At 40.2% G+C, this 19813-nt stretch overlaps 1 protein-coding gene across 1 annotated transcript in view; it reads left to right on the top strand.

Annotated features, from left to right (window-relative positions):
* Positions 1 to 18370, top strand: part of VCAN (versican) — a 113571-nt gene extending 95201 nt beyond the window's left edge. The window contains exons 9-11 of the mRNA XM_042447789.1: positions 12938 to 13082; positions 14357 to 14539; positions 15604 to 18370. Coding sequence (XP_042303723.1) covers positions 12938 to 13082; positions 14357 to 14539; positions 15604 to 15734 — 459 coding nt within the window. The 3' untranslated portion in view covers positions 15735 to 18370. The remainder of the gene's footprint in view (positions 1 to 12937; positions 13083 to 14356; positions 14540 to 15603) is intronic.
* The last annotated feature ends 1443 nt before the right edge of the window (positions 18371 to 19813 follow it).

Here is a 19813-nt window from a genome sequence, read left to right as displayed (position 1 = left end):
TGGATTGGACAGCTCTCCCTTCCTGCCCAGCCCTCCCTGTCTCCAAGATTTTCTTCTAACGTACTTGTACAGCGCCGCCCTTGCTGCTTTCATACGGTTGCCACATATGGAGGGGATGTGGCTGCAGCTGTTTTTGAGCTCCCCCTACCATACGCGGCGAACGCAGATTCTCCAGTCTGGCTCAGAAGTTTCAGCACCTGCCCTATAAGATGACACCCAGCGTATAAGATGACCCCTGACTTTTGAGAAGATTTTCCTGGGTTAAAAAGTAGTCTTATACGCCAGAAAATACTGTACTTTTTTTTGGTCATAGTTCTCAACTCTCAGAGAGCAGGATAAAAATATTTGTGCTGAGTACGTTTTGGAGTATTTTCTGACCCCATGAGACAGCCCCATGCACTGCATGTTAGGCTCAGGGACAGAGATGGAATCAGCTATAATTAAGGTTTTATGTCAACATCTCATATTTCCCGACTCCATGTGGCCTGCACAGGGTGACACCCCAGAGGGGGGTGACACCTGGTTGTCCCCTCCACCCCCACCTTTCCTTGCTGTGGCCTGGTTTTTCTCACTTAAACTGCCACAGCAAAGAGGGGTGGGCACAGTCAGGCACTCAGCCTGATTCTTTGTCAAGGCCTGGCTTTCCTCTGAGCAAGGCTGAGCCTGCCCTCCTGCCTGTGTTCTGCCAGAAGTTCCCACTCCCTGCACCAGGTGACACTAGAGGCAGGGATGCCACTGCTTCATTAAGAATCCCAATCTCCGAATGGGACCAACTATGTCACTTCTGTTTCCATGAATCTTATTTGCCCACCACCCACCCCAATATCTAGGACAAAATGACAGCCCATGTCAGAATCCAATAGTTGTGTTAGAATATTTTATTTTGTATGTTTGTTTTAAAAAAATCTGTATATGCTTCAGCGATATTGTTTACAACTGTACAGGTACAACTTCAATGCTTACATTATTGGCCTTGTTTTCTGTGGTTTCTGGATCAAAACATGAACCTTTAGTGTACTACAATGACCTTTTCTGGTACATGAGGGTTAATACAGGGACTTCATTGCCATTGTGCTTATGCTGTCATGCAGGACCAACAAGTGTTTGTTCTTGCCCATTATAGTTACTCCTAGATTCCATAATAGCCTTGACTTTTTTGTTTGAGGTGTAAGGCCACTTTCCAAAACACTTCTAGTTTGCTTGAGGCTCTGTGCCATTTGTAACCCAAGACTAGACAGAAATATGACTTAATGGTAAATATAAATTAGATTTGTAGAGGCCTCCATGCCCTGGTAAAATTATGTAATTACTGCTTGGGGATGCTGTTTTGTGGTGGTTTCAGTTGTGTTTGCATCAGTGTTTGCAGGAGGTGCTGATGGGTGAGGGAATGCTGATCAATCTTGTAGCAAATGTGTTTCTCGGGGTGCAATACAGCTTTTCCTTTTTAATATTTACATGAAGAGATTGGGGGAAGTAATGGCAATATGTTGATACCCAGTTCTAACTCACATTTTTTACTGGCTTCAAGGAATCTGTAGAGTATCTCAATTGCTGTCTGGATGTAGGTGTCTTCCATACTGCACACTTATTGCAATTTGATCCCACTTTAACTGCCATGGCATCATCCTATACAATCCTGGGATTTGTTTTGTTTTTGTTTTGTTTTGGGGTGTTTTGGAGAGGTATTTCATATTTTCTTCTTTAGAGCTCTAGTGCCAGGAGTCTGTAGGAAACAGTCATGACAGTTAAAATGTGATCACAGCAATATACCTCTATAGTGTGAAAGAGACTGTAGCCAGGGGATAGGGAGAAGGTGCTTGGTGATGCTCTTGCATCTAGCAGTGATCCTTGATGCTGGTTGAAATGCCAGTGCTGACATAGAAGTGCCATTTGTCAGCTCTGGCTGCTGCACCAGCTGCATCTCTTTCTACAGATTATAATTGGCCCACAACAGTTTAACAACAAAAGAAAATGGAGCCATGATTTTATTGCTGTTATTGTTAGATTATTCATGACAGTGGAGAAGGTGATGGAGAAAGACTAACACATTTTGTAAGGAGGGGGTTTCAGGAAGACTGGGATAATGGAGCACCATGGGAACTACAGTTCCAGGGAAGATTTGTTATGAACCACACACATATGTGAGTACCCGAGAACTCAAAAAAGATGGTGTCCATCTGATGTGACTGGATAGTCCTTGTAACATCATTAGTTCTAAATGTGGTTAATGTTGTATGCATTTCCTGCCTTTTATTGTTATGGCTATTTTTTTTTATAAAAAATGCATTTATTTTACAGTATAGTATTCGAAGCTTCAGACTATAATGGATTAATATTATTTCCATGTAAGTTACAATGTTTGTGTTGCTAGTTTTGTGCTGTTCATGAATAGTGAGAAAAATGATATATGATTAACATATTATTGGGACAGTTTTAATTTCTTTCTGTTCAGGAAAAATTTCAGCCACTCTTTGACTCTTTTTTTTAATGTAGCATTCTCCCCCTTATCTGCAGTTCCTGGCCCTGTCACTAAAAAACTAACCTTCCTGCTCCATTTGTTGTCCTTGAAATGCTTTTTCACCACTTTTCTTTCTTAAAATTCTTCCCCTGCCTTTCTTAGTCTTGAAGGCTTGTGTCTAGGAAGTCTACCAGAACTGGAAAAAAGGAGGGGAAAGAGTATCCCAACAATTATCATCCAGTTAGTCTGACATCAATAGCAGGAAAGATTCTAGAGCAGATCATTAAACAGAAAGTCTGTGAACATCTAGAAAGCAATGCCATAATCTCAAAAAGTCAACACGGGTTCCAGAGAAACAAGTCATGCCAGACAACTCTTATCTCTTTTTTTGATACCAGCATGTTAGATAAAGGAAATGCTGTGGATATAGTATATCTTGATTTCAGTAAGGCCTTTGACAGGGTTCCCCATGACATTCTTGCAAACAAGCTAGTGAAATGGGGGCTACACAACATAACTGTTACATGGATTTGTAATTGTTTGACTGGCCGAACCCAAAGGGTGCGCAACAATGGCTCCTTTTCATCCTGGAAAGAAGTGACCTGTGGGGTCCCACATCTTTCTGTCCTGGGGCCAGTGCTATTTAACATCTTTATCAATGACTTGGATGACAGAATTGAGAGCATACTTATCAAATTTGCAGATGACACCAAATTAGGAGGAATAGCTAATACTCCAGAGGACAGGATCAAACTTCAGAATGACCTTAATAGATTAGAAAGCTGGGTCAATGCTAACAAAATGAATTTCAACACAGAGAAATGTAAGGTACTGCACTTAGGGCAGAAAAATGAAATGCACAGATCTAGGATGGGTGACCCCTGGCTGAATGAGACTACGTGTGGAAGGGATCTGGGAGTCCAAGTAGGCCACAAATTGAACTTAAGTCAATAGTGTGATGCAGAAACTAACAAGGCCAATGCAATTTTAGGCTGCATCAATAGAAGTATAGTGTCTAGATCAAGGGAAGTAATAGTCCCATTCTATTCTGCTCTGGTCAGGTCCCACTTGGAATATTGTGTCCAGTTCTGGTCACCACAGTTCAAAAAGGATGTTGAGAAACTGGAGTGTGTCCAAAAGAGGGCAACCAAAATGTTGAAGGGTCTGGAAACCATGTCCTATGAGGAACAACTTAGGGAGTGGGGATGTTTAGCCTGGAGAAGAGAAGGTTAAGAGGTGATATGATAGCCCTGTTTAAATACTTGAAGGGATGTCATACTGAGGAGGGAGCTAGCTTGTTTTCTGCTGCTCCAGAGACTAGAACCCGGAGGAATGGATGCAAGCTCCAGGAAAAGAGATTCCACCTCAACATTAGGAGGAACTTCCTGACAGTATGGGCTGTTCGACAGTGGAACAAACTCCCTCGGAATGTAGTGCAGTCTCCTTCCTTAGAGGTCTTCAAACAGAGGCTGGATGGCCATCTGTCGGGGATGCTTTGATTTAGATTTCCTGCATGGCAGGGGGTTGGACTGGATGGCCCTTGTGGTCTCTTCCAACTCTACGATTCTATGATTCTATGAAACCAGTTACAAAAGTCTAAACAAAACCCATAGTGCCTTAATTTTGCTTCCACATTGTTACCACAGAACACACAGTTTTCATGGCTGATCTTGCTATTATGCCTCACTCTCAGGAAGAGCAAAGTATCCAAGATATCTAGAGAAAAGGAAACAGCAGTGAGAGAAGGCAAAAAAGAACATCGAGGGGAAGCAGTTGTGGGGGCAGGGGTTGTCCTCCTGTCTCAGAAAGGGGATAACTTTACACTGCAACTATTCAAAGGTTTTATTTTAAAATGCCTGAATGCATTTTATCTTTTTATTGTTTTTGCCATATTTTAATGCAGGCTGAAATAATCATTTTCAAAACTGATCTCCCAGTTGGTGATGCTTGCCTAAATAAGGAAATGAAAAACTTGAATGTGTGTGGGGTGGAGAGTTAAGAAAACAGTTCAGGAGCCTCTGTTAAGTGGTTCTGGCATTAGTAAGAAGTGGTGTGCAGGTCAGAAAGCCAAAGTAAATGTGCACAATGACGATATCAGATGTGAGGCAATGCCATCTCACGTCTGAGAATATGGTGCAATCTTGCAAAACCGCATAGTCCTTTACATGGGCTTGAAGGTCCTTGCCAATAGCATAGGCAAGCCAGGGGCTCTCAACTGTTATTGCACATCCTTGCAATGTTTTGAGCCTTTACTGGATCAAGAGCAATATGCTGAATTCCCAGTTCTTCCATTACTGCCAGGAGCTAACCATGAGCAACCCTTATTAGCATTTGGAGACTAAAATGAGAACACAGGCATTAGGAGAGCAAGGTGTTAGAGGCTTGGCTACAGAATAGCAAAAGTCATGTAGTTGTTTTGGATGAGACTCACAAAGGAAGTTTTGGCTCTTCCAGTTAATTTTGAACTTTGCATCTCTGCAGAAATAAAGTGGGTTTATGCTGACATAAGTGTCAAATACGTTTAGTATAGAAAATTCAGGATTGTTCCTTCTGACTGCAGATGTGGAATTTATTTAAAGGAATTATTAAATGTTTCCCTAACAATCTCACTGTACACTTCATATCTTTTCCCTCTGATGTGACCATTCTCTGTATCCAAGGTGTCTTTTCAGCCGATACTTGTTAAATTGCAGTATATTCAAATACGATTTCTCATTTTGCCACTGGTGTATTGAAGTAGCATAGTCCTTGGATGTCAGTGTAACATTCTTTTGTTAGTGCACTGATCATTTGAAAAGGTTAGTTTGCTTATGATCTCTGCATTCTGAATTCAATTTGCACATTTACTTGCACATGTGAGGACTGAATATGCATAGGACTGGGACATAGTATTGGGAATTCAACCTCTTGCTCTTAATCCAGTAAAGGTTCAAGACATTTCAAAGGCCTGCATTAATAGCTGAGAACCCCTAGCTTACCCACATTATTGCCAAGGACCTCAAAGCCCATGGAATGGACCCATATAGGGATGTGATGCTGTGTACTCAAAATTTCTAGTATTCCAATAGCAGTTATACAGTCAGTACCTTGTCATTAATTCAGTTTCCTCGTCGATCCTGTTTTCTTTTTTAAAGTGGTGGTCACCTCTGTGCGGAGAGCCTAAGGCTTTCCGCTAGCGAACAGCCGGGCGTGGATTGCTCTCCAGGCTCCACGTTCCTTGCATTCAGCCAGGTCCCCTCTGGTCCTCTGGTTTACTCTATTTCCAGCGCTTGGATATGCATATGAGCCCCCTCTAATCCTTCTATCTTAGAGAGGATTCCCAGACCTCCCAATTGTTTATTGGGGGTCTAGATTCCCGCCGCTGAACCGAACATCTCCAGAGCTATCTGAAGTCCGTTCAGCAAGGCGCCATGTCACCACCAGAAGTCTGTTGCAACTGTAGAGGTTGGGGGAAAGAGGATTCAGTGTTCTGGGCCTCCAGTGTACCTTCCTTTTCCTTGGCTGCATAACTAAAACCTGGGATTCCATCTGCCATAAAAGTGCTATATGACACCTTGAGCTGGGATTGTAAAGATGGGTTAAATAGAAAGCCTAGCTGATGTAAACCAGTGGAGCTTTACACTCCATTGTCCCTGAACAGTATGGTAGCTTTTGAGTGTGAAGCTCTGAGGACCTCTATGCATACTTTGTTGAATGCACATTTAGAAGCTTCTGGGCTTCTGAATCCAAACAGCCCAGATAAGTACTGCTGCTACCATATTCCTGTTCAGTTACAGTTGCTGCCTCCCATGCCAGTGAAGCAGTGACTCCACTCTGGGGTTTAGTCCAAACTTTCAAAGGAGCTACACAAAATGCTGAAACTATTTCGTTATATAGGGTTCAGCAGTTTGGATGGTTCCTTTAAACTGGATTAAAAACCAGAGCAGATTCACAGATTGATTGATATGGGAGCCACTGATTCTCACCATCCGCTCCACCTCACTCCATAGATGTTTACCATAAATAGAGAGATGGGTGAGGACTATCTGGTAACTGCCAATGGGAAAGCAAAGATCTACCTTTTATTGAGTGTTTCTATGCACAAAAGTATATGGAGGAGCTCTGATACTGGGTAAGGAGGTGGTACATACAAAATGCAGTGATCCCTCCGCACTCACTGGGGTTAGGAGTGAAGGACGCCTGTGAATGTGGAAAAACTGCAAATAAAAAAACAGGCCTTTAAGAGGGCAGTTAAGACGGATCTCTTCCAGTGAGCTTACCCACTTGATCTCTTCTAAGACATATTCTTCTACCTTTTTGACTTAAATTGAAACATCTCTCTCCTCTTTTGCTTTGATATTATCATTTTTAATTATCTATTTTTATATTCTATTATACTATATTGCTGTTTTTATTGTTGTGATTTGTATTTGTATATTGTATATTGTATTGCGTTGCAATCCCACTTTGATCCACCTGGGAGAGGCGGGAAAATACAAATAAAATTATTATTATTGTTGTTGTTGTTGTTGTTGTTGTTGTACTTTTTACCTGAGAACACTTTCTAGGAATCTATAGGTCCTCCAATGCAATTCTGTGGTCAACATCTGCCAGAAGTTGATCATGGAGTCATGCTGGAGAACCTACAAATGCCTAGAGAAGTGTTTTCTGTAGGAACTTCTAGTTCTCCAGTACAACTGTGTGGCCAACCTTCTAGCAGAGCTGTGCTGGAGAACCTAGAGATTCCTAGGGAGGACATATTAATCAAAACCACAGATAATCAAATACACAAAAGTCTAAGCTTCAAATGTAGAGTGTCAAATGTACAGAGTGCTGCTCTGCCACATGCACACGCCCCATTATTTCCTATGGGGCTTGAGCATAGGCAGATTTTCCCTTACACGGGGGGATCTGGAACGGATCCCCCGCATAAGGAGAGGGCCCACTGTATAAGGAAATTACAGGCAACAACCTTTCTCCTTAGCCTGGCCTTTAGTGATGGGCTTCTTGCCACAAGGATTTAACTGAACAGACTAATGCTTAAATTTTATTTATTATTACCATGGTATTATTCAGCTATTTTAATTTGACCCATGGTTTAGTATTACAGTGAAGCCATGCCTTATGCGGGGATCCATTCCAGACACCCCCGCGTAAGGCAAATACCATGTAAACTTGAGCCCCATTCAATAGAATGGGACTCATATTCATGGCAATGTGGCGTGTGTGAGCCATGGGCGCATGCGGCATACAATGTATTGCAGCGCGGCTTCCACATAAAGTGATAGCCACATATGGCACGCTCGTGTATGGAGCGGGCACACTGTATAACTAGTTTAATTGCATTTTACTATATTATGGCTAACTTGTTTTTATTGTTGCTTGTCTTATTAGTTTTGTTGCAAGCAGCCTTTGGACTTTTGGGGAAGAGGCAGAATACTAATCAAATGAAATCAAACAAGTTGATATATTAAAGATAGTATATAAACAATAGGATTGTCAGGGCCTGTTGGTCATCTCCAGGTGGGAGATGACAATGCAAGTTTGCCACTTCTGATGGTCTCAGCTCTGGGCAAGAAAAAAAGGTGTATAGATCTTCAATTCTCCTAGTAGAGCAGCAGCTTGCTATAATTTGTTTCTGCAGCTTGCAGTGACTCTCCAGGGGGGTCTATGTATTTAATTAGCTTCTTCCTTCACTCCCAGCTGTTGTGCTGCCAGAAATCATCCTCCACTCTGCTGTGCATTCATCTTCTGGCTAGAAGTGAGTACAGTCATCCCTCCACATTTGCGGCTTTGACTTTTGAGGATTTGATTTTCACAGATTCTATTCATATGTTCTCTCAACTTTAACCAAAAGTCGACAGAAGGACCTAGAGATTCCTAGAGGGAATGCTCTACTAGGCATTTGCAGCTCTTCCAGTGCAATTCTATAGTCAATGTCCGGCAGATGTTGACCAGAGAGTTGCACTGGATGACCTAGAGATTCCTAGAGAGGTGTTTTCTCAGGTAAAAACATAGTGGCTTTGTTATTTGTGTTTTTTCCACATTCATGGGGGTCCTGTGCCCCTAACCCCAGTGAATGCAGAGGGATGAGTGTATACTAAACTAAACATTCCCTGTCCCATCTCTCTTAATAACTAAGAAAATTATCATTATCTGGGAATCGCCAGGGAAACATTAGCGAATCGTTTGTGTGTGTGTAACCCTGAAGCACTTCCCCAGTGTCATGCAATCGTCAGCTCCCTCTAGCATCTCTCTAGCATCATGGAATTGTTTAGGGGGAGGCGATTTGCTATTAATATCGCCTCTCCCTGAATGATTCCATGATGATAGAGGGACGTTACAGGGAGCTGACGATTGCATGATGCTGGGGAAGTGCTTCAGGGTTACACACACAAACCCCTAAAGTTTCCCTGGCAATTCCCAGACGGTGAGTCCATGTGTGATAATCTTCTAATAAGGAATAATCCCCTTATTGACCTTGATACAGGAACAGCCTGTTTAACTAAGATTTCAGTCTTCATTTACAAACAAGAAAATATGTTGGGTCTCTCTCTCTCAATCTCTCCCCCACCCCTTGTTTGAATGACAAGCTGTGAGCAGGTATGGTTGGTACTTAATGAATAATGATTAATGGCATCACAAGGCCTCAGGGCTTGTCTGGGGTGATGCTGAACTGATCCTGTGTAATGATATTTAGATCAGACCAGAGTCAACTCCACCAAATCAGGCTTTGGTTAGGTCTTCCCTTTTTCACCTCCTAAAAATTTGACATCCTTCAATCTTTTCTTTCTTTTTTATTTATTTATTTATTTATTTATTTTTACAATTGTGAACTGGCAACCCTTGTTAACAGTAACCAAATAATTGTGTGTTGCTTGTATTAGTTCTGAAGTTGCACTAAGAAAAGAATGAAAATATGAGACATGTGCATATGAGATATGTACATATAAGTATATATGTGAGATCTGGCTTAATAAGAGCCAAGTGGTATCTGACTGAATATATTCAGCATTGAATAGGCAATATGAAACCATTGTGTAGTTTGATTCTATTTACTTAAAAGAAAGAGAAGCTGTAATTCTGTAGGTCTTACTCACAAGAAAGTATACACAGAACTACAGTGTTGGCCTTTCTCTAATAAAAATGCTTTATTACCTGGCACTGGCAATAATTTTAATGCACCCCAATTTAGAATGTTACAGTGCACTTGCTTTGATAATTTAAACACTGTGATTGATAAAATGGCATAGTGTAGGAAAGACTAAGTGCTATATTCAGCTTTTCTGAGGCCCCACTTAAGTAAGCAGGACATTTGTATAGTACATCAACTTTAGGGATAAAGTATGTTCAGAGAGACACTGTGTTTGGATTACTTTTTAAAGAATTAAAGGAAAACAATTTGGACCTTTTATAAGCACGAAAGTGGACCAGCTCCAAGACATAAGCATTGTGTCATTTTGACCATTTAAGGGACAAATTGACTGGGAAGTGCCTTTATAAGAATTCTTGCTGTTTTAGACATTTATTTTTATCTCTCCACTGTTAAATCTACTTGCAAAGAAAAATTTGTAGCATTGCAAGGAATAGGTAAACAGATTTTTAAAGCATTTTCTCTTTCTCTTGTTCTGTTCTTTTTACTTAAAAGAGGAACCAGTACAAAGAACTGTGCATGATGGCATTTACTCTAGCACAGACCTATTTCTTTCCACTAATAGTGTTTGGTCATTATCTGTTTTAATTGTGTGTGTGTGTGTAAGAGAGAAAGGTATTTAAATCTTTTAAATTGTTTTTTAAAATTGATTTTGTCTGTTATGCATCACTTTTTGAAACCTAGGAGGCTAAGAACTGATAAACATTTTAAGTAAATAAATAATCCATTCTTCAGTAGTATACTTTCCAAACAGGGGGGACGGGTTATGACCCTGAAGGTTGTGTTGGACTCCAATTTATATCAGACTTGGCCACCAAGGCAGTGATGGGTGATTATCAGTTACAACCAGAAATTAAAGCCAAAATTTTCTCAATAGGCAATTTCAGTAATGAACAACAAAAAAGTTTTAGTATTTACCCCAGATAGAGCAGAGTGTTCTGGCAAGTCTCTGGTTGTTGTTGTTGGGTTGTTTTTTGTTTTGTTTTTGCTATAAATTAAAACTGTGTAAGTGCCTTCTTTTTTGGAGTCCATGGTCCTGAGCAGATGGGTTGGTCCCCTGACTCCAAGCAGGCCCAGTCCCTAAGATGGCATGGGATGGGTGAGTGTCCGGGAAAGCAGCCAAAGGGCTGATAAGGCAGCTAGTTCTCAAACAAACAACCCCCTCCCAGCACAGCAAAGTCAGTGTAAGCTACACAGTCCTAGAGAGTTGCAGTAGCTTTACCAAAAGGGATTACCAAGAGAATTGTCAGACGGTCCAAGGTTCAGGGTAACAGATAGGCAGGTCGATGAAGCAGTCCAAGGTCAAGGTTTCCGGGTATTCAAGACAAAAAGCCAAGGAGCCAGAGACAGAGTCTTTCCCCTAAAAGAGTCAGATATCCACTGGCAAAGAACCACACATGCTCCAGGTGCTTAAGAAGGCAAGGAGCTGGCCTTCAGCTGTGCCTGATTACGAAGACGCTTCTGATAAAGCCTCCGAGATCTTCGAAGGCCCTCTCTTTCTGCTCGACGCTCATTGAAGGTAGGCACACTGCCCAGATCCTCCTCCATGTCCACAGCCTCGGCACCAGGCAAACTTGACTGCTGAACCTCTGGAGGGGCCATAGACTCTGCTCCAGCAGAACTAGGGCCAGCCTCTGGCTCCTCCATTACAGGTTCAAGCCCCTGGGGCTCTGGCTCCTCCATTATAGGTTCAGATCCCAGAGGCTCTAGCTCATCCTCTGAGTCCTCCAAGCCATCTTCCAGGCTGGGCATGACAGTGAGTGTTCATATGGGCCACCCACCACCACACCATGGATCTGCCGCCACTGCATGTCCTTACCTGCCACCACCATTATGGTCATCCTGAAGGCCCCTGCCACAGCTGTTAAGGGTGGAAATAGGATGACTGGCTTATACCCATGGGGCTAGGTCCCCCCTTTCAACATCAGAGTCTGCAGTGGTGGCCTTTGGACAAACATTATGGTAGCAAGGGGTACATGGGGCCATCCAGTCTACCAGCTGTCACTGCAGAGTTTCCAGGAAACTGCAGCAAACAGTTGGTCTTTTAAAAATGGATCAAGGCCCATTTGGGATGGGATCAGTCTGAGACCACTTGATCAGCCTCCAGACTGGCTGATCCCTATCCAGGCTATTGACCTTTATAATCTGGACAGGATGACATGAGACCACAGAGAAAACAGGCCTTTTGGCCTATGCAGACAGCCCCCACCGTAATAATACAGATCCTACTGTCCAGACCAGTTAGGGCCCTGTTCACCTCAGTCTGGCCTGAATAGAAATGTGGCAACTGGAATCTGGAATCTTCTGGCTCTCCCACTAAGTTACTGTGAAAAACCAAAACATCCATAATACCTTTGTTTTTTCACACAAAAGCATGACTCTGGAGACCAGTGTTCCAATAGTGGCTCAGCCATATAAACCCATTGGGTAACCTTGGGCAAGTCACACTCTCTCAGCCTCAGAGGATGGCATTGGCAAACCCCATTTAAAGAAACTTACCAAGAAAACCACACGATAGGATCTCCATAAGTTGGAAACAACTTGAAGGCACACAACAACTAGCCACTCTATATAAAGCCTATCCCTTTAGAGTTAAATTGCAGGCAGATACCTTCTGGGAGTTTTTATGCTAACCACCTTTAATGTTTGTCTCCTCCCTCACATGAACTATAATTATTTTCAAAACTATGTGCAGTCAGTTGAATGTTAAGTCTACTAGTATCATATCTCAAAAAGATATGCACCAGAAGCAAAAACCCAGTCCCCAAACATAAAGTGGTTGAGTCTCGGATGCTCAACTAAATATGATGCTTTGCGTTTGTGTTAGGGTTTTTAAAAATGCAAATGCAAATTGCTGAGGGGAGGAGAACTGATAATTATTGGGAACACAAGAGATGCCGATGAATTAGCCCTTTTTTGCCTTGCAGTAGGTTTCCTCCCTGGAACTGTTTGCAAAGGGAGGAAAGCTTCCATTGATGCAAGTAGGGGATCTCCTCCCAATGCAAATAGCCCCTTCAGGGAAGGGTTTTTTTTGTTGTTGTTTATTTTTTTGGTAGTGATGGTGGTGGTCTTAAATTCCTCTTTGCTTTTCTGCTGGAATCACAGTAACTACTGTGTCAACCCTTCCAGTAATTTGCATTTTAAAAAACCATATATAATGTCCTGTCTAGTTTTCTTCTAAACACTAGGCTGAATGTTGGTTTTTTACAGATCCAAAAGTGTACTTTTGACTTTCTGTGCATTAAAAATCTCTAATTTTATTTGCCTTTAAGTGGAAAATTCACAATGAGTTCAGCTTTTTTAAAGATTTAAATCATGGATATTTTGTTTTGTTTTTGTCTCTGCAGCAATATGAAAACTGGAGGCCAAACCAGCCAGATAGTTTCTTTTCTTCTGGTGAAGACTGTGTTGTTATAATTTGGCATGAAAATGGCCAGTGGAATGATGTACCATGCAACTATCATCTCACCTATACTTGCAAGAAAGGCACAGGTAAAGAATTTCATCCTGGAATTACTAATTGCCACCTGAAATATACAAAGAAACATTTAACAGACTGATTGCAAAACAATTACTGATATTCTGTACTAATGTACATAGTCACAACTGTGGCACCATTACCATGATTGTAAACCCCCACCCTCCAAATCTACAGTACTTTACCAGGCATAAGCTGGATGAGGAGAAGGAGGTCCATTCTGGTGGTGATCAGAGCATAGCTGAATGACATTTCCATCAGATTTGGGGGGAAATTCATTTGATTACCGTACTTTCCGGTCCATGTTCAACATTCCATTCATGAAAATATGTTTAAAGTTGTTACCTAGTTGCTTTATTTTTACTAATCCTGCATACAGATGGCTGGTTAATTCTTCTATAAGTGCAAGTGGCCATAAGATATCAATGAGCATTTTGCCAAGTTTACCAAGGAGCAGAGCCCTGACCTTGGATAGGTTCTGCAGAGCACTTTGGAAAGAACCTTTGAATTTCATAATAAACCTCAGAATGGATTCTCTGATATGGATGTGACCGGTTGCTATTGGGTGGGAGGTGGGAAATGCTGGAGAAGTGTTTTAGTTACTTTTCCTTGAACTCAGCTGGGTATTTTTTTTAATCCTCATAACTTTTCATTCTCTTTCTTCTGATTACCCCATATTGAAACTAGGGTTAGCATAGATTGCTGACTAACTTGAGGAGGGCCATTGGAAAAAAATGCACAAAATATTTCCACAGGGAGGTTAGAGGATATTGTAAATTGGATCAACCTTCCAAAGTTGGACCCTGCTTTGTCCTCGGATGGGGAGATCCAACATATACTATGTTAATGGAACACTAGGCTTGTGCTGTTCGTTGTATAACGTTGCACCCTAGATGGATCCACAGATCCATAGATCCTTGTGTGCTGTAATCTAAGCAGAGTGTTTGCGGGATTGATTTAATGTATGGAATATTACCATTTTCTAGTAAAAGTATATGTGAACATTTTTCTACAAGCTTCTATTGGGAATTGTGGCAATGAAATCAAAATTCAAATCAGGAAAAAAGTCTTTATCTATATTTTCTATTTTTGCGACTAGCTTGATTTTTAGAAATAAAGTCCATATTTTGGATATACTGTACTGTAGTTTTCCTTTATTCCGAATCCAGTATAAATAGAGGGAATCCTCTTCTTCTTCTTCTTCTTCTTCTTCTTCTTGAGTCAGAGGGTTGGGGACTAAACAAGACATGGAAGAATGTTGACAATAAGCCTGTATTTCTGTTTCCAGTGGCCTGTGGCCAGCCACCCATTGTAGAAAATGCAAAGACTTTTGGAAAGATGAAGCCTCGCTACGAAATTAACTCACTGATCAGATACCACTGTAAAGATGGTTTCATCCAGCGCCATGTTCCAATCATCCGATGTCAAGGGAATGGTCGATGGGATTTGCCTAAAATTACCTGCATGACTCGTAAGTTGCCTTTGAGAAGGATTTTATGATTGAGTGTATTCAGGTCAGGTGTTTACCAGCCTGGTAAAAGTCTTCCCATAGTGAAGGGAGATGCATCTTCACTGCCATGCTTTCTCGTGCCTTCCATAAGTACCTAATCACTCTGCTGCTCATTTATTCAATAGTTCTCTAATAAAGTGGGAGAACTATGCAAACTGTGCTTTTGCATGATGAGATTCTACATTGGGATGCTTGGGATATGTGCAACATTGTCTCCATGCTGAAGTAAGTGGGATCAGAGCTTGGGGAAATTGTTTTTAGAAAATAATTAGTTACAATTATAGGCATAAGCTCCTCAAAGTTACCATTATAATTATACTTTTTCCAAAAAAGTTTCCTGTTTCCTCAGAATTATCAAAATGTTTAATTTTTACTTCCATAAACTACTGGCATATGGTACATAGTACATTCCTCTCTTGTTCACCTCACTGTTGCATCCACATGCACAAGAGGGCAGGAGCAAGCAACTGAACCTGACAATATTCCTCTTCTACTATATACTGATGTTGGACCCCATAACTATAAAATTAACTAAAAAATTCCAGTTGCTCCACAAAAGGAGTGAAGTTATAGCTAGTTAATTGATATCATAACATAATGTCATTATCCTTTAGTTACTGGAGAAATAAATTAATTACAAGTTACTAGTTACCTTTGAGTTCTGCTTGGGGCTGCTCATCCTCCACATGAAGACTCCACCAGGTCCAGGGAGTATCATCACCTGAATCTATATATATAACATACAGTGTGCCCGCGTCATATGCGGGCGCATTATACGCTGCTTCTTCTGGCGCCATGCACCGGAAGAAACAATGGCGCATGTGCCTGTGGCGCATGCGTGCCACCACAAGCACAAGCACCATTACTTGTAATGGGGCTCGAGCATACACAATTTTTGTTTAATGCGGAACAGATCCCCCCTCATAAAACAAAGGCGCACTGTATTGCATCCATGCATCTTGTGTGTAGTTTTGCCGGCACATTTACAGAGCTTTCCTCTTTTCTTTCCTCTCTTTTATTTTCAGCATCCTCATTCCAAAGGACTTATTCTAAGAAATATTATTATAAACATTCTTCACCAGGAAAGGGAAACTCATTTAATTCATCAAAACATTTTCATCGTTGGATCAGGACATGGCAAGATTCAAGGCGCTGAATACACACTGATGAAAAGGGGAAGTTTGCCATGCTAGCCAAAGTCCTAGCTTACTGTGCCTTTGAAAAAGTCAATTATTAGAGTATTACCAAGCATTTTTTGGAAAACTTAAGGACTGTATATATCAGTGATTGCTACAAATGAAAGTTTTGAAAAGGGAACCATTTCCAGCCTATCTAGTGCATTAATTTCTACAAAATTGTGAGGGACCAGTTGATTCTATATCCCAGCATCCTATAATAATTAAACTCTTCCATTTAGCACCAATGATAATGTAAATAAGATGATTTAATGGTGTTGAAGTGTGTGTTGTTTTGAAAGGGGAAAAAACCTGTACATACAATGAGATGTCACACTAAGTTCAGGCTTATTTATGGCTATTTGGCCTCAGAGGTCTTTAATCATTTATTTTGTTTGTTTTGAGGTACATCATCAGGCTGGGAATAGTTTTAAATTGTTGCCTGCTCTCTCTTTTCATAAATGTGGGAGAAAATGCCTATTTCTACATGAAGATGAACAATGAATGGAGCATCTTGCTTAAAGAACATTGCTACTCCCCAACAGAGAACCAAATGATGTGATCTGACTTAAGAGGCATGACAATTGGGAACAACCCTGAAGAAGGGACTGCAATATGGATCTTGACTTTTGTCCTTTCCAGCTTGGCACTGATGAAAAGGGACTTGCTTGGAGGACTTCATCTTCTTCTTCTTCTTTTTAATGACAAGGAGGGCCTGTAGGAATAACAGTAATAATAATAAAGTGCTAATACAGTAAATCTCATCCAGGGCCACTTTTTAAAAAGATAATTTTTACAACACTAACCGTGGGTCTATATTACAGCTCTCTGCATTTTAAGATGGAGATAGACCTACCTTTTTTGTAAAAAAAAAATTAAAATAAATAAAAAAGTAAATAATTTTGTATATATAAATATATATAATCATTTTTAATCCTTTTATAAAGTAATGAATGTTTGTGTATGGATGCTGCAGCTGTGACGCGTACATAAATAAATGAAGTAAGCCATACTGATATAATTTATTGGATGTTCTTTTTATCTTGAAATAGCTAGGTATCTTACTGAGAGCTACTGAGTTCCTCTGATGCATTTGAAAGAACCAGATTTGGCTTCAAATGTTTTTGACTTTTGGGGGAAGAACCTCCTAATAAATGGGATCATTTGTTTGTGGGGATCTGACTGAGAACTGAGTTACTTGTACACAATCAACTTTGTTACCTGTGAATAATTATTTATGCCCCCGTACAAATATTGTCAGTTTTTCTTTATAGTAGACACAACTGAAGATTTGTGTGTTGGGAGTGGGAGAATATGTTTGATCCAGTTCTGGTGGAGTACAGTAGCTGCAGAAAACAATATTTTAAAAGGACAGATTGCATGCTATATCTCTGGACCTGTCCCATATACCTGATGGGAAGCAAGTATGCCTTCACTCTTCAATTATCTGGGATGCTTGCCTTCTACCAAAGATACCAACATCCCTGCACCAGCATAATGTTCCAGTCTGGGTTAGTATATTAAATCTAACATATATAGGCCCAGATTATTTTTGGATTTTTTCCCTTGGTATATTAATCACATAAAAATGGACCTATATATTTCAGTTATATTTCAGTTTTCTCTGATAGGCGTATAGGATAGATTTGGGAACAGCTATTGTCTAATACAGCCTACAGCTGGACGTCCTCTCAATAATCTGTTTGTTTTTAGTATGATTGGGAAGGGAGGATTGGAAAAGACTTGTGCTTTAGAACGGCATTATTTTTCAAAAATATTCTAGTTGTATCAGTGCATGTGAAGTTTGTAAGGAGAGTAGAAGATAATAAGGGCTAGCTCGTAGACTGCCTTCTTCATAATATAATCCTGGTATATGTTTTTAGTATATGACATAGATGTAGCTGTGAATGGGCTCTCTGTGTACACTCACATATCAAGAAATTGGCCCTGGTTTGGTGAAGCAAGGAGATTTTACATGTCAATTTTGTATGACAAATATTTCCTTTTGAATGCAACCTCAATTTGTATTTACCAAATACAAATACAAATAGGTATTCTGTGTGCAGTATAAAATTTCTCACCACCTAAATTCTCTTTTGGAGAAATTAACTCATTCTGAGTTAACCTGAGGTGACTGGAAAGTAAGCAGATCTTATACTGTGTGAATTTATGTGAGATTCATACATCTGTTTTGCCCCTATGCTATCATTTTTATGCAAAAAAAGAAGAATGTCCAAGGAACTGGGTCATGTGAAATAGCTAAATGTAGATACCAGCTTCAAGGCTGCAATGCAAACAAAAAGCTGGAGCCTGTGCAAGTTGGTGATGACCCATTTTGGAAGCAGTAATAGATCTCTCTATGTGATAAACAATAATAACCAGCAAAAAAAAAAAAAGGGGGGGGGACCTCACTATATTATGAGAGGAATCTGAATAAAATATTCCATTTTAAAACAAAATGCTGTTAATTGATAGTTGGTGGCTGAACTTACTTAGCAAAGGTGTACAGTGAAGACATTTAGGCATCTGTCTTGCCATTTCGCTGACATATGCTAACTTTGGCCTGTTACAGACTGCCAAAATAAAGCTGCTTCGGGTCTCTTTGGAGGTATGCTATTTAAATGATGCATGGGTCCTAAGAGTCCGGAGGTCGCACCAAAGCCACACTCCATTTCTATGCACCGGAGTGCAGCTTTTGGTGCAGCTTCCCGATTCTTAGGATGCATGCATCATTTAAACAGCATACCTCCAAAGAGACCCGAAGCAGCTTCATTTTGGCAGTCTGTAACAGGCCCATATCCTTGGAGAAATAGATCAGTGTTAGCTAAGTTGGAACAGTTTGTGATCAGTTTTGTGAAATGTGAAATCACTCTGAGAAGAATCAGGGTACCTGTTCTTTGTGGCCTGTCATGGTCTTTTAAATAAAGTAAGCATTGTTTTGGTCTGTAATTCTCCTCCTTTCCTACATAGAATACTTTGCCACCCAGTATTTATATTCTATTTTGTATAGTGTGTAATGTGAATGTTTCATTGTTGTGAAAGAAAGTTTAGAAATATTGTTAATTCTTTATATACTGGCTTCAGGCTCACCAAAGAAACCATGTTTTGCTCAACTGTGACCTGTCCTGTTTACTGCATGTCTTCAAATATAAGTCTATGTAATGTCATGTTCTACTGATGAGTCAAGTTAGATAATTGAGAACAAATACTGAAAGATGCAAACACTTTAATATTTTTTTTACATTTCTAATAATAACTTTTGATAGACTTTTAATGGGAGATTGATTTGATCATAACCCATTAGATACAGATGATTTATGAAACCTGTTTTATAATATACCACCTATATATATATATATATAATAAATATTGTGTAAAATGAGATTATTCTCAATAAACAGTATATATACATTGTTTTGTACAAAACCCCTGGTAGTGTAGGATGTATCTCTGTTTTTCACCATTTGTATAAAATCCACATTTTTTTTTCTTTCTGATACTGCCACATGCTCTCCTCCTGGTTTTCTTTTGTGCATTGCAGGCTGGGAGTCAAATCAAGGTAAGTGAGACAAAAGGAATCAAAGCTGAATTTCAGCTCAGCAAAATAATGGCACAAAGAGTCTTCAACCATCTGAACATGGAAATCTTCTTAACTGAGTAGAAGTTACCTATTCACTATTTGTTTGTTTTTATATTTATATTTATGTGAAACTTTTCTCCTATATGGGACTCAAAGATACTCATAATATATTAAATAAATATACCGCTGTATATACCACCTCATGTTAAACAAGGAAGTGTGTTTTCTGAGTTAAATTTGGAATGCAGATGGTAAGTGGATGCATGCCCCAGCTGCATTTTAACATGCAATACCATGTTTCCAATTGAAAAGTCAATGGTCTGCTTCAGAAACAGTGGTCTGATTCCTAGTTATTGGCCTGCGGCTGGGAGGTGGACGGATATGTGTGAGTGAGCTCCTTGCACCATCTCCAAAAAGAGGGGGAACAGAAGGCTATAAGCCTCTGTAAACCAAAAGTTGGGGCCCGGAGGAGGATAATGG

The sequence above is a fragment of the Sceloporus undulatus genome, chromosome 2 (assembly GCF_019175285.1).
Source record: "Sceloporus undulatus isolate JIND9_A2432 ecotype Alabama chromosome 2, SceUnd_v1.1, whole genome shotgun sequence".
Classification (NCBI taxonomy): domain Eukaryota; kingdom Metazoa; phylum Chordata; class Lepidosauria; order Squamata; family Phrynosomatidae; genus Sceloporus; species Sceloporus undulatus.
This window is presented reverse-complemented; position numbering and strand designations above follow the sequence as displayed.